At 37.1% G+C, this 13,518-nt stretch overlaps 1 protein-coding gene across 11 annotated transcripts in view; it reads left to right on the top strand.

Moving 5' to 3' along the window:
- Positions 1-13,518, top strand: part of BABAM2 (BRISC and BRCA1 A complex member 2) — a 470,493-nt gene that overhangs the window by 125,768 nt on the left and 331,207 nt on the right. For all 11 annotated transcript variants that reach the window (XM_055540629.1, XM_055540627.1, XM_055540626.1 and 8 more), the window contains one exon: positions 9,121-9,215. In XM_055540629.1, coding sequence (XP_055396604.1) covers positions 9,121-9,215 — 95 coding nt within the window. The remainder of the gene's footprint in view (positions 1-9,120; positions 9,216-13,518) is intronic.

Raw genomic sequence — 13,518 nt, 5'->3', positions numbered from 1 at the left:
TAAGTTTCTAAGAATCAGCAACATAGCAAATTCCCTTTGATAACTTAAGAATTATGTAGCTTAGGGTTAATTTCCTGAGAACTGTCTCTTATTGTACAGCAACCACTGAAACAACCGGCATATTTTATCTGAAGAAGAGAAAACTAAAAGAAGAGGTCATTTGCAGATAGATGATTTAGGGACTGCCGTGTAGAATAATGCTTAGGTTAGGATTTCCATGAATAGGTAAAAGTGATATACAGGCATATATATTCTTCCTATATAAGAAGGTACTTTATCCATCAACTAATAACTGTCCAGCAACAGAATATGCTGCTTATGAAGTTGTAAGCACATTTTACCCGGAAGTGGCCGTGGAAGGTTGGGTGACCTCTCCTTACTTTCCTTTCATTTCCTTTGTTCTCTTCTTTCCTTTTATTTGTTCCTCTAGCTCTCTGCTGCTCAGTGTGGTCACTGCTAGCCACATATGGCTGTGGAGTACTTGAAATATGAATAATCTGAATTTGAGGTGTGATGTAAATATGACACATCAGATTCTGAAATCTTAATACTAAAAATAATATAAAAATCTCACTAATTACCTTTATATTGATTATGCATTAAAATGATACTATTTTGTATCTGTTGGCTAAATAAATATGTTAAAATTAATTGAGTTTAATTATTTTATGATTATTTATAAAATATTTATTTCTTAAGATTATCAATTACAGATAAGAAGATGTAAATGTATTCCACCCTATCTCTCTCAGTGGTTGCAATTAAAAACCCTAGAATACCTAAAGAATGTAAATAGCAACTACTTGAGGACTCAGAAAAATAAATAATAGATACTAAGAAGAGAGATATGAGCTTAAAGAATGGCCCATATAGAGCTAAGAGGTTAATTTCCTGCCCCCCTTCCCCATCTTTCTTCCTTTCCCTGGATCCTGGAACCATGTGGGTGTGGACAGAAGAAGCTTCAAGGAAAACCCTTTCTCTTGGCTCAGAAGATCAAAAGGATTGAGTGGGGGTTAGGATGGAGCTGTTTTTAAACTGCTGGCCCTAATCGGGTAATGAAACCGGACTCCTGCAGCAGCTTCCATAACTCTTTTCTTTTGTTCTTTCATCTTTAGGTGGACATAGACATAAGAAGTGCACTTGGGGAGGCTATAATTCCTACTTGCTGCCATAACACCAGGCAGATGCACCCCTAGGAGCCAGAGAGTATAGAGAGAAATTGTGAAGCGGAGGGAGCTGGAGAAAAAGCATCCTTTAGTTTGTGTGTGGAATCTCAGACTTATCCTCGGGCTGCCCGTGTGTGGAACTGGACAGAACCAGTAGGGCAAAGTCTTTGAGAACTGGACTGTAGTGTAGCCTCTTGCCCAGGTCCTAAACTGGTTTCTGGGTAATAAACACTTGGGGAAAACCAGGATAGCATGAAAAGGCTTTGAAAACTATACTGACATTTGAACCAAGCCCACAGAATGTAGTTCTGCACTTCTAGTCTGAACCTAACTTTTTATCAACTCATTTGACAACTTAAATGAACAAATTCCTCAAAAGACTCAAATGATTGAAATTCACTCAGGAAGAAGTAGGTAGTCTGAAAAATCTGATATCTGTTAAAACAATTGAATTCATAGTTTATAAAAGAAATATTTCAAAAGTAAAACTCGAGCTCCAGATTGTCTCAGGAGAATCCTACCAAACATTTAAGGAAGAAATAGCACCAGTTCTACACAGTCTCTTTCAGAAATTGAAGTGGACACAGAATTTACCAACTGAGTCTATAAGACCACATTTTCCTGATAGCAAAACCAGTCAGAGAAAGTACAGGAAAAACAAAGCATACTATAAACCAGTATCCATCATTTAAAGAGAGAAACCACTCTTCAAAAAATTACCAGCACATTGAATCTGTTCTGTTTTGTTCAGTCGTCAGTCATGTCCGACTCCATGTTGCGACCCCATGGACTGCAGCACACCAGGCTTCTCTGTTCCTCACCATCTCCCAGAGCTTGCTCAAACTCATGTCCATTGAGTCAGTGATCTAGTGGGGAAAAAATGTATCACTACCAGGTGGGTTTTATCCTAGAAATAGATAACAGGTTCAACATTTAAAAATCAATGTTACTTCCATTGTTTACAGACTAATATAAGCTATATGATCATACCAATAGATGCAGAAAAAACATTGAACAAAATTAAAAATCTCTTAATGATAAACCTAAAAATATTATGATGGGCTGTAAACTAGAGAGCTAAATCTGACAAGTTGGAAGTGGAATAGGGGTAAATTTAAAATCCTGAAATGGCTTCTGAAATTCAGGTGTCCAAATTAAGACCAAGTCTTAGCATTAGTGTATATGTAAAAGTTTGGGGGCTTTTTTAGTTGACAGGAAGTATAACATGAGTTAACATTGATACGGCTGCCAAAAAAGCTACTTCAATATGCTATGATATTTGTTGGTACAAGTTTAGGGTCTAAAATGAAGGCATGGATTTTTATTTGTTTATTTATTTATTTTTTTACTTGATCTGTGTTCTTTAGAGCATACCTGAAATCTTGTGTTTGGTTCTGGGTATTACCCTCAAAGAGGACTGTAGACAAACTGGTACACATGCAGAGAAGAGAGAGGAAATGGTAATAAAGGAAACGGAGACCAAGTCATAAGAAAAGTAGTGGAAGAAGCTGGGATATTTAGCCTGGTTACTAGATGACTTTTGGTAGGGTTGAAAGAGAGGTCATAAGAACTGCCTGTGAATAATTGAAGGGCTATGATATTAAAGTGAAACTATACTTGTTCCATAAATTCCTAAGAACCAGTGGATGAAGTTTTCAGAGAAAGAGAGATAAAATTTTCAGAGAAAGGTAGGTTAAATTTCAGTGTAAGGAAACATTATATCAGGAGTTAGAACTAACTCTTGAAAAAGAGTTACCTCTCCAAAATCTTTGGTAAAACTATTGCCTAAACCTACCTTTCCAATGAAAATTTCCTTCAACCTGGCATTTCCACAAGACTCTTGTCTGACCCTTATTTCCTATAGTTGAGAGTTTCAGTAAATAATCATTTTATGTAGCCACTGAAAGAGTATTTCTTCCATCACTAGTGGGCTTCCCTGTACACCAGTCATTTGCCATTTGAATTGTTTCTTTGAAACTGTGTTTTCCTGTCAGTTATTTCAGCTTTAAGGTAGACGAAGTAGCACGATACTATTCATTGATGAAAATAAGGAAGGAGCTTGGGGACAAGCTGCATTCCTTCTATAACGGGAGCAGGACAAGTGACCCACTCTGCAGCTCTGGTGACTGGGCTTCCTGAGATGGTGCTCATATGTTCCAAAGAGTGTCAGCTACCAAGACACAAGAATGTAGACAAAAACTTTCTTGCTCCTATTGTGCTTTTTATGAAGAATTACAGACATATTTTCAAAGAGAAGAATTTCTGCCCCATTGGTCCTACAGTTGTAGTGCGTGAATTTTCAGGGAATCATGAAAATTAAGACTTACAACAGCCCCATTTTGTTGTTAGGTATTTGTTATACTTCTAGCCATTCTAGGAGTTTTGTTTCTTTACTTACTTTTTTTTTAAACTTCACCTTATATCGCCTCTGATTCTATTTTTATTTCTTTGTTCTCTTGCCTGCTCTTCCTTTTTATGAAAAGTTGGAGCAAGCAGTATCCAAGGGTTCTGTCCTCTGAGTTCCTATCATCTTGTCCAGGGTGAAATAAAGGAAACATGATGTTATTGCTCTTCTCCGTGATTTGTGTTGGTCTTTTCTCCACCATCTCTGCCTTGAGGTCAGGGACTGTGTTTTCTACTTCCTGTATCTCTCCCCAGGTGTCCAATATGTGCATCTGTGCATGGTGGGTTTTTAATAAATGTTCTTGACTGATTTACTGACTGTTCTTCCTAGCAAGGAAACAATGCTGCATTTTATTCCAAAGAGGCTATACAGTATTAAGGTAAAGTATTTTAGGAGTTCTTTGAGGTTGAAGGTAAAGAGTTTGAGAAATTCTGAAATGTTTAAGAGTGTGAGATTCTGGAAGACATTTAAATTTATTTTTTGTTTTGAAAATTACTTGTATTTTGCTCTGTGTAGTATGGTAATGTCTCTGCCTCTAAAAGGATTGTTACAGTTGAGGATATAATCATTGGTATACATTGTTTCCTTGAAAAATTTTTTTTGTATATTTAAATAATTTTGGCAGCTTAAAAATTTTTTTTAGATTAAAAAAATTAACACCCCCCCCCCCCCCGGTACTCTCCTTTAAAAAACCCATTGGGAGACTTCTTGAAAAATAAAGATCTTTGTAAGTATTCATCTTATAAAAAGATTATTTGCTTTTAAAAAGGACTCATTGCAGAGTTTTTTTTTTTAATGGAGAACTCTACAATTGAATTTTCAAGATGATTTTATTTATAAAAAGTAATTTACTCATAACCATTGAGTAAACACCTTCTAATTTATTTGTGTTTAAGTTCAGATTAAAGTGAGGTGAATTTTTGCATCAGAGTAAAAAACAACAACAATGGCTTTATTGAGATAATTCACATACCATGCAATTCACTCTTCGAAGTGTATAGTTCAGTGGTTTTTAATACATTCATGAAGTTGTGCAATCATCAACACTAGTTCCAGAACATTTTCATCTCTACAGAAAGAAACTTTGAACTCATTGCCTGCTGCTGCTGCTAAGTTGCTTCAGTCGTGTCCGACTCTGTGTGACCGCATAGCCGGCAGCCCACCAGGCTCCCCTGTCCCTGGGATTCTCCAGGCAAGAATACTGGAGTGGGTCGCCATTTCCTTCTCCAGTGCATGAAAGTGAAAAGTGAAAGTGAAGTCGCTCAGTCGTGTCCGACTCTTAGCGACCCCATGGACTGCAGCCCACCAGGCTTCTCCGTCCATGGGTTTTCCAGGCAAGAGTACCAGAGTGGGTTGCCAGTGCCTTCTCCAGAACTCATTAGCAGTAACTCCCTATTCTGTCCTTTTTAGGCCCCTGGCAACCATGGATCTACTTTCTGTCTCTATGGATTTATATATTCTGGACATTTCATAGAAGGGGAATAATACAGTAATCATATAATATATGGTCTTCGGTGTCCGGCTGTTTTCACTTAGCATAAAGTTTTCAGGGTTTATCCATATTGTAGCATGTATCAGTATCTTTTTTTAAACTTGAATAATATTCTGTTATATGTATATACCATATTTTGTTTATCCATTTATCAGATGAACATTGGATTGTTTCTGCTTTTTGGCTATTGTGAATGCATTCATGTGCAAGTTTTTGTGTGGACATATATTTTCATTTTTCTTGGGTATATACCCAGGAGGAGTCATGACCTAACTCTAGCATTTTGAGGACTTGCCAAACTATTTTCCAAAGTGATGGCACCATTTTATATTCTCACCATCATCAAATGAAGGTTCTGATTTCTCCACAACCTCACCAACACTTATTATATTCTCTCTCTCATTTTTTTAATTTAGTCTCATCCTTATGAGTATCAAATTATGAAAAACTCTTTTTACTCCATTGAGTTGTCCTGGCACCCTTGCCAAAAATCAGTTGACTATAAACAGAAGATTTATTTTCAGACTCTGAGTTCTATTCCATTGATCTGTATGTCTGTATTTATGTTGTTGCCACACTGTCTTAATTACTGTGGCTTTGTAATCAGTTTTGAAATTGGGATGTGTGAGTGTTTCAACTTTGCTCTTTTTCAGGATTACTTTCTGTTCATACAGAATCCCTTACATTTCCATATGATTTTTAGGAGTGGTTTTTCAGTTTTCTGCCCAAAGAGAAAAAAGCCAGCAGGATTGTTTGAAATCCGTACCTTAATTTAGGTAGTATTGCTATCTCAACAATATTGTCTTCTGATCAGTGTACAAGAGATGTTCATCTCCCTTATATGTAGGCTTTCTTAAAGTCTTTCAACAATGTTTTGTAGTTTTCAGAGTACACATCTTCACACTTCTTTTGTTAAGTTTATTCCTAAGTATTTTATTCTTCTTGATATAGTTGTAAATGGAATTATATTCTTAACTTCATGTTTGGATTGTTTGTTGGTAGTGTATAGAAAAGCAATTGATTTTATACATCCGTCTTGTATTCTTGGAACCTTGCAAAACTTGTTTATTAGTTCTCATTGTGTGTATGCATGTGTGAATTCCTTAGGCTTTTCTCTATGCAAGATCATGTCATCTGTGGATAGAGATAAGTTTGCTTTTTCTTTCCAATATAGATGCCACTCATTTCTTTTTCTTGCCTAATTACCCTGCCTAGAACCTCCAGTACAGTGTTGAATAGAATTGGCAAGAGTAGATATCCTTGGATCAGATTCATAGTATTTAGTGGTTTGGAAATATGTATTACTGACAATGCTCCTTTGAGAATTTGAAAATCCAACTTTGTGTCCTCCTGTAGTAACAAAATTTCTTCTATTGGAGTTTAGCATGCTATTTATTTTTTGAGCATCAAGGCACAATAGATTCTAGCATGGCCTTCCCCAAAACTTCAGTGCCTCTGTTTTATTAACTTATGAGTATAGTTGAGTAAGAATGAATAATTAGAACGTTCATATTGTCTTTGACTCTTAGTCTTAGCTTGGGCTAATGCTTTATAGTTAGCGCATTTGAAGGAGGTTTATAATTTGTAATAGATACTGTTAAAAACCAGAGATGGTGATAGTGGTAGGGTGAAGGAAAGGTAGTGCTTTTATTACTTTTGATAATTTAACTCTACACCCAACTTCTGATGAGTGTAACTCTTCTGTACTTTATTCCTTACTGTAGATTTTGTCAGTACTTAGATATCCAATTCAGAGAATAGGATTTCTTTCATATATTGAACATTTCTTGAATATATTCTCTATGTATTGTATTTTGCCCTGTCAAACACATGAAGTCAGTATAAGAGCATGCTTATTCTCTGACTGCGTGTGAGATATGTAGGAAGATCAAGTGTATGTACTTACTTTGTACCACTGTGGATTTGTGCTTCAGTGTATGTGTTCTGTCCCTCTTACTAAATGTGAGCTCCCTGAGGTTAACCATCCTTGTATTGAAAGGCTGTATATCATAAAGCCTCACATATACCATGTGTTTATTATGAATTTTTAAATGAATGGAGCCACTCAAGTATAAGCCTCCAGTTAAGTATTCTCACTCAATGGCATGACCAATCAGTATTGTTGAATTTCACAAATAACAAGGATCAGTGTGTCCTGGATTTATCAGGGAAGGCTTCATACAAGAGAAGGTAATTAAAGGGGCTCACACAGGATGAATAAGAACTGAGCAAAAAAAAAAGAACTGAGCAAAGAGAAAGAGCATTTCAACTAGGTGTCATAGTTTGGAGTTCAGTGAGTAGATTGTGTTGATTGGAATAGAAATTTAGTATTGGCTTTTAGATATCTAAAGAAAAGGGTAGATAAATAAGGAACATTGTGTTTTGGAGGCCTTAAATTCCAGTTTGAAAAGTTTGCTCTTACTCTGTTAGAGAACCATTTGAAATTTTTGGAGGCACAGCAGTACTTTAAGATTTGCTTTATGATAGTATGTGTTATGGGCTGGAGGTATTGGGAGAGCACTTAGGAGGGTATGGTAATAATTCTTCTAGTCTGTTGCTTTTTTAAGAACAGAGTTCTTCATTTGCTTTTTCATGCTCAGCATAGTGCCTAGATGAGAGTTCAAATATTTGTTCTTTGGATGCACACATATATGGACTAAGTCATCTCAGCCTGGGTTGAGCAGTTAGCAGTAGGAAATAGCATATAAGAAACACTTTGGGGGAAGCATTGAGATGATTTGTTTTCTAAGAGTATAAGGATGTGGGTCAGGTCAAAGATGACATTGAAGTTTCAGCCTGGGTGATTAAGGAGTAGCGGTGCCATCCTTAGAAACAGGGAAGTCAGTTAGGGGAAGAGAGGAGTGAGAAAGTGATAGTCGTGGGCATGTTTTTAGACATGGTTGAGTTTGAAGTTGAAATCCAGAGTACACAGGGTTAGTTAGGCTCAAATGAAAACTGAAGTCTGAATGTTTAAATTTAGACGTCACTACGAAGTATTATTGTTTGAGTAGTAAAAATGTTTGGACTGATATAACGCTATGTGTGTACAGGGGTGCAGAGGTTGTGTGCATGTATACAAACAGATACAGTCTTACACACTAGAACCCAATATGTGATTTAGAGTGTGGATATGCTAATCTGTTAGTGGAATGATAAAGACTGATTCTTTGTGTGAGCAGAGGGGAAAGAAAAGGAAGTTAAAGAAGGAGAAAGGGGAGGAACAAAGAGGTAGAACTTATAGCACAGATTTGGCAAGGAATTTTTGTCTTATGCTTGAATATAATACTAGTAATAACAGTAGTGGTACTCCTGTATGACTTGTTGAGTGCTTGCAGTATGCCAGACATCTGGCTGGACATGCTATCTTTTTTACCCTCATAACAAATCTGTGGTGTCAGTACTATTATATCTCCTTTTTAACTGATGAGGAATCTGAATACTGAAGAAGTTAAAACTTGCCCAAATGACTTGAACTAATAAACAATTAGGAAATCTTATGAATATAAATCTGACTTTTTGGATTCTGAGCCAAAGGTTCTTTCCATTATACCAAAGGTTTGTATGTTTAATTTCTTCAAGGCCAGGACTTTATCTTTAGAAAATCAGCCCTTGATAAAGGCTTATTAATTAGCAGGCAGTGATTGGACAGTCATGTTTGCTATTAACAAAATCTGCATGTACTGTGGATGTAGTTGTTTCTACTTTTCTACCTGGGTATTTATATTTATGTGCTTCCCAGGTGGCACTAGTGATAAAGAACCTGCCTGGAGTTCAATGCAGGAGACAGAAGCAGGTTTGATCCCAGGGTTGGGAAGATCCCCCTGGAGGAGGGCATGCCAACCCTCTCCAGTATAGTGTATTAGGAGGTAGCACTTTTGACTGCTTGTTGTGAATGTTAATTTAAAAGAAGGTATCAATTCTTTTTGTTTCTGAATGAAAGTGCTTTTCAGTATTTTTGTTAAACTACTATAAACTTGTTTTAGAAGTTTTTCTGATGCACTGCTCCGATCATTCATACATTTGCAAGGAGATAAGAACTGACATTTTCTGTATTACAGGGGATATAATTTTCAATGCCCAGTACCCAGAGCTGCCTCCCGATTTTATCTTTGGAGAAGATGCTGAGTTCCTGCCAGACCCCTCGGCTCTGCATGTGAGTACTACAGGCGTGTTCTGTGTTCAGATGATCTTTATTTGTTGAAAGGAAAATAAAGTTGCCTGTTGACAATTCTTTAACAGATACATTTGCTGAACACATAGATTTTTTTCCACCCCTTTTTTTCCCTCTGTCCTGTGAAATAAGTACAACTCCTTTTGTGCCAAAATTGTTTAAATAAGAGGTTTTTTTTTTTTTTCCTTCATTGCAGCTTTACTTGCAGACTATTTTGAATTAAATAAAGTCTCTAGCCTTTTGGTTAAAATATTGTTGCTTCAGCTTAAGGAGACATGTTGAAAACATTTTCTTTGTTTTAACTTAATATTTCATGCCTGCAATCAATTTTCTAATGTTTACTAACACTTCATCACAGGACTTGTTAGGAGAGTGTTTCTTGGCTTTTCAAGAGGCCTTTTTTTGTATAGAAGTGAAAGTGGCAAATTTGGACTTGTATGCGCATTATCTCAGTCTTATTATCAGAAGGGTAAAGACCAGATTAAGTGTTCTTTATAAAGCAAGACCAAAAACTGTGTAATTGAAGTAAACTATTTCTGGATTTAAAGCAGAGAAAGGGGTGGTAGAATTGATAGTTGTCAGAGCACATGCGGTTTGTATAAAAAGTGTGTTTTTCATGGCTGGTGGAGAAAAACATATGCCGTTTTGTTTAAAAGGTCTGACCAGACAAAATGTCTCTTTCTTTCCTTTCCCAAGTTTTGGTTTTGCTATGATGCTTGTACCATAAGAAGTTCTATTGTTGTTGAAAAACTTTGTTCTTAGTTGTGTTTTTTTGAAAATTTTTTGCTGCATTGAAGTTTTGTAATTAAAAGTTTGAGAATTTGCTTTGAAATCTTGCCCTCTGTCCCTTTTTTAAAAAGGGAAGTATTAAACAGGAAGTATTAACCCAAACCTAAAGAATTATCTTAAATTTTGGAACACAACTGTATAAATACAGTTGACAAGAGTAGAATGGATTTGTTACAAAATTTTTAATATTTACACATAAACTGTTACTTTAGGTGATTTTTTTTTTTAATTGTAGTTTATCTGTTCAATGTTATGTGGCAGCCTGGATGGGAGAGAAGTTTGGGGGAGAATGGATACATGTTATGCATGGCTGAGTCCCTTTGCTGCCCACCCGAAGCAACCATCACATTGTTAATCAGCTATACTCCAATATAAAATAAAAAATTTAAGAAAAAGAGAGAAAAGAAATGCCAAAAAAAATTTAATTGAAGCTTTGTAAAAAGAATTTCAAGTTTGGACCCTTTAAATGCTTCCCTGATAGCTCAGTTGGTAAAGAATCCGCCTGCAATGCAGCAGACCCTGGTTCGATTCCTGGGTCGGGAAGAGAATCCGCCTGCAATGTAGTAGACCCTGGTTCGATTCCTGGGTTGGGAAGATCTATTAGAGAAGGGATAGGCTACCCACTCCAGTATTCTTGGGCTTCCCTTGTAGCTCAGCTGGTAAAGAATCCACTTGCGATGTGGGAGACCTGGGTTTGATCCCTGGGTTGGGAAGATGCCCTGGAGAAGGGAACAGTTACCCACTCCAGTACTCTGGCCTGGAGAAATCCATTGTCTGTATAGTCCATGGGGTCACAAAGAGTCAGACAAGATAGCGATTTTCACTTCCCTTTAAATGCTTTGTATTACAAATTCACCCCATGTTGAAGCTGAAGGCCTTACCTGAAGAAAATAAGGCAGAAGTACCCCTGTAGATCTCTCCTGTATTAAACCTGCCCAGTGGAAGTAGCATATGCTAAATGCCAAAGTTATATAACAGGCTAAGTGCTCCAGAAGTTTAAGGATACTTGTCAGAAAAGGCTTTGTTGTGGAGATGAGATTTGTATCAATGTTTGCAGAATGGAGTAAAAGTGTGGGCAGTATAGTGGAAAGTGTTTCAAGTGAAGGGAATGACATAAACAAATGATAGGTATAATATATTATAGAATAAGGTGCTTGACAGCTTTGCTGAAGAGTAAGTTAATATAAGGAAGGGCTAGAAAAGGCTAGAAATATAAAGTAGGGTGAGATTGTTGAATCCGTTGAATTCTAGGTTAAGCGTCACTGAAGGAAATGAAACATGGAGAATTGTCTAATAGTAAGTAGTGTGGTTAATATACTAGATTAGAAGAAATTGAGGAAGAGAATTGAGAACTGTTGTATAGATCTAGGTGGAGGTGGGAAAGGGGCTTTAAGCTAAGATGATGCAAGAGGAAACAGATGTAAGCGATAAATACATGTATACAATTTATTTTTTTGGAATTGCCTTTAAAATTTGCAAGGCACATCTTCACTATTGGCAAGGATTGTGAGTGTATTAGACTTTATGTTTCTATTTATTTATTTATATACTTATTTATTTGTTTTGATTAGAGTGTGGACTTTAAAAGCTGTAAAGGGCTTTAAGTTTTATCTTATTCCACTTTTCGGTTTTAGTATTCAGGAAATTGACCTAGATTTATATTGTTGCGTTGGAGTTTATATTATAACTTCACTTATCTGATGTTTAGTTTTAAGTGGAGTTACTATTAAACATTTTTGGGAAATTAGCTGCAGAAGAACAGCCCAAAAAATCAAAGCACTGTGTCTAAAAGAAAGATCCCAAATCTAGGGGAACACCTGTCTCTAGCTATAGTTAATCTCAGCCCTCAAGCAGTCTACCCAGTGCTTCTTCACAGACTAGTGAGTGAGCTGGGAAAGCCTAGAGAATCAACTGGATACCACCTTCCCTAGTTGGGTGACGTCTACACAGCTCTGGAGGGAACCCTGTATCTTTCCAAACAGTACTTTGAAGTAGCTTATAGGATACACAGAGGGTTAATAAAAATATATGAGGTGGTTATATATATTTAAATATTTTCTTTGGAAAAATGTCTATTCAAATCCTTTGTCCATTTTTAAGTTGGGTTATTTGTCTTTTTATTGCACTTTTCACCATTTCATAAATTTGGGGCTATGTGAAGTCAAGTGGGCCTTAGGAAGCATCACTATGAACAAAGCTAGTGGAGGTGATGGAATTCCAGTTGAGCTATTTCAAATCCTGAAAGACGACGCTGTGAAGGTGCTGCACTCAATATGCCAGCAAATTTGGACAACTCAGCAGTGGCCACAGGACTGGAAAAGGTCAGTTTTCATTCCAGTCCCAAAGAAAGGCAATGCCAAAGAATGCTCAAACTACTGCACAATTACACTCATCTCACACACTAATAAAGTAATGCTTAAAATTCTCCAAGCCAGGCTTCAGCAATACGTGAACCATGAATGTCCTGATGTTCAAGCTGGATTTAGAAAAGGCAGAGGAACCAGAGATCAAATTGCCAACATCCACTGGATCATGGAAAAAGCAAGAGAGTTCCAGAAAAACATCTATTTCTGCTTTATTGACTATGCCAAAGCCTTTGACTGTGTGGATCACAATAAACTGTGGAAAATTCTGAAAGAGATGGGAATACCAGACAACCTGACCTGCCTCTTGAGAAACCTGTATGCAGGTCAGGAAGCAACAGTTAGAACTGGACATGGAACAACAGACTGGTTCCAAATAGGAAAAGGAGTACGTCAAGGCTGTATATTGTCACCCTGCTTATTTAACTTCTATGCAGAGTACATCATGAGAAATGCTGGGCTGGATAAAGCACAAGCTGGATTCAAGATTGCTGGGAGAAATATTAGTAACCTCAGATATGCAGATGACACCATCCTTAGGCAGAAAGTGAAGAAGAACTTAAGAGCCTCTTGATGAAAGTGAAAGAGAAGAGTGAAAAAGTTGGCTTAAAGCTCAAAATTCAGATCACTAAGATCATGGCATCCAGTTCCATCACTTCATGGCAGATAGATGGGGAAACAGTGGCTGACTTTATTTTTCTGGGCTCCAAAATCACTGCAGATGGTGATTGAAGCCATGAAATTAAAAGACGCTTACTCCTTGGAAGGAAAGTTATGACTAACCTAGACAGCTATTAAAAAGCAGAGACATTACTTTGCCAACAAAGGTCTGTCTAGTCAAGGCTATGGTTTTTTCAGTAGTCATGTATGGATGTGAGAGTTGGACTGTGAAGAAGGCTGAGCGCCGAAGAATTGATACTTTTGAACCATGGTGTTGGAGAAGACTCTTGAGAGTCCCTTGGACTGCAAGATGATCCAACCGTTCCATCCTAAAGGAGATCAGTCCTGGGTGTTCACTGGTGGGACTGATGTTGAAGCTGAAACTCCAATACTTTGGCCACCTGATGTGAAGAGCTGACTCATTGGAAAAGACCCTGATGCTGGGAAAGATTGAGGGCAGGAGGAGAAGGGGA

The sequence above is a fragment of the Bubalus kerabau genome, chromosome 11 (genome assembly GCF_029407905.1).
Source record: "Bubalus kerabau isolate K-KA32 ecotype Philippines breed swamp buffalo chromosome 11, PCC_UOA_SB_1v2, whole genome shotgun sequence".
In the NCBI taxonomy this organism is placed as follows: Eukaryota; Metazoa; Chordata; class Mammalia; order Artiodactyla; family Bovidae; genus Bubalus; species Bubalus kerabau.
This window is presented reverse-complemented; position numbering and strand designations above follow the sequence as displayed.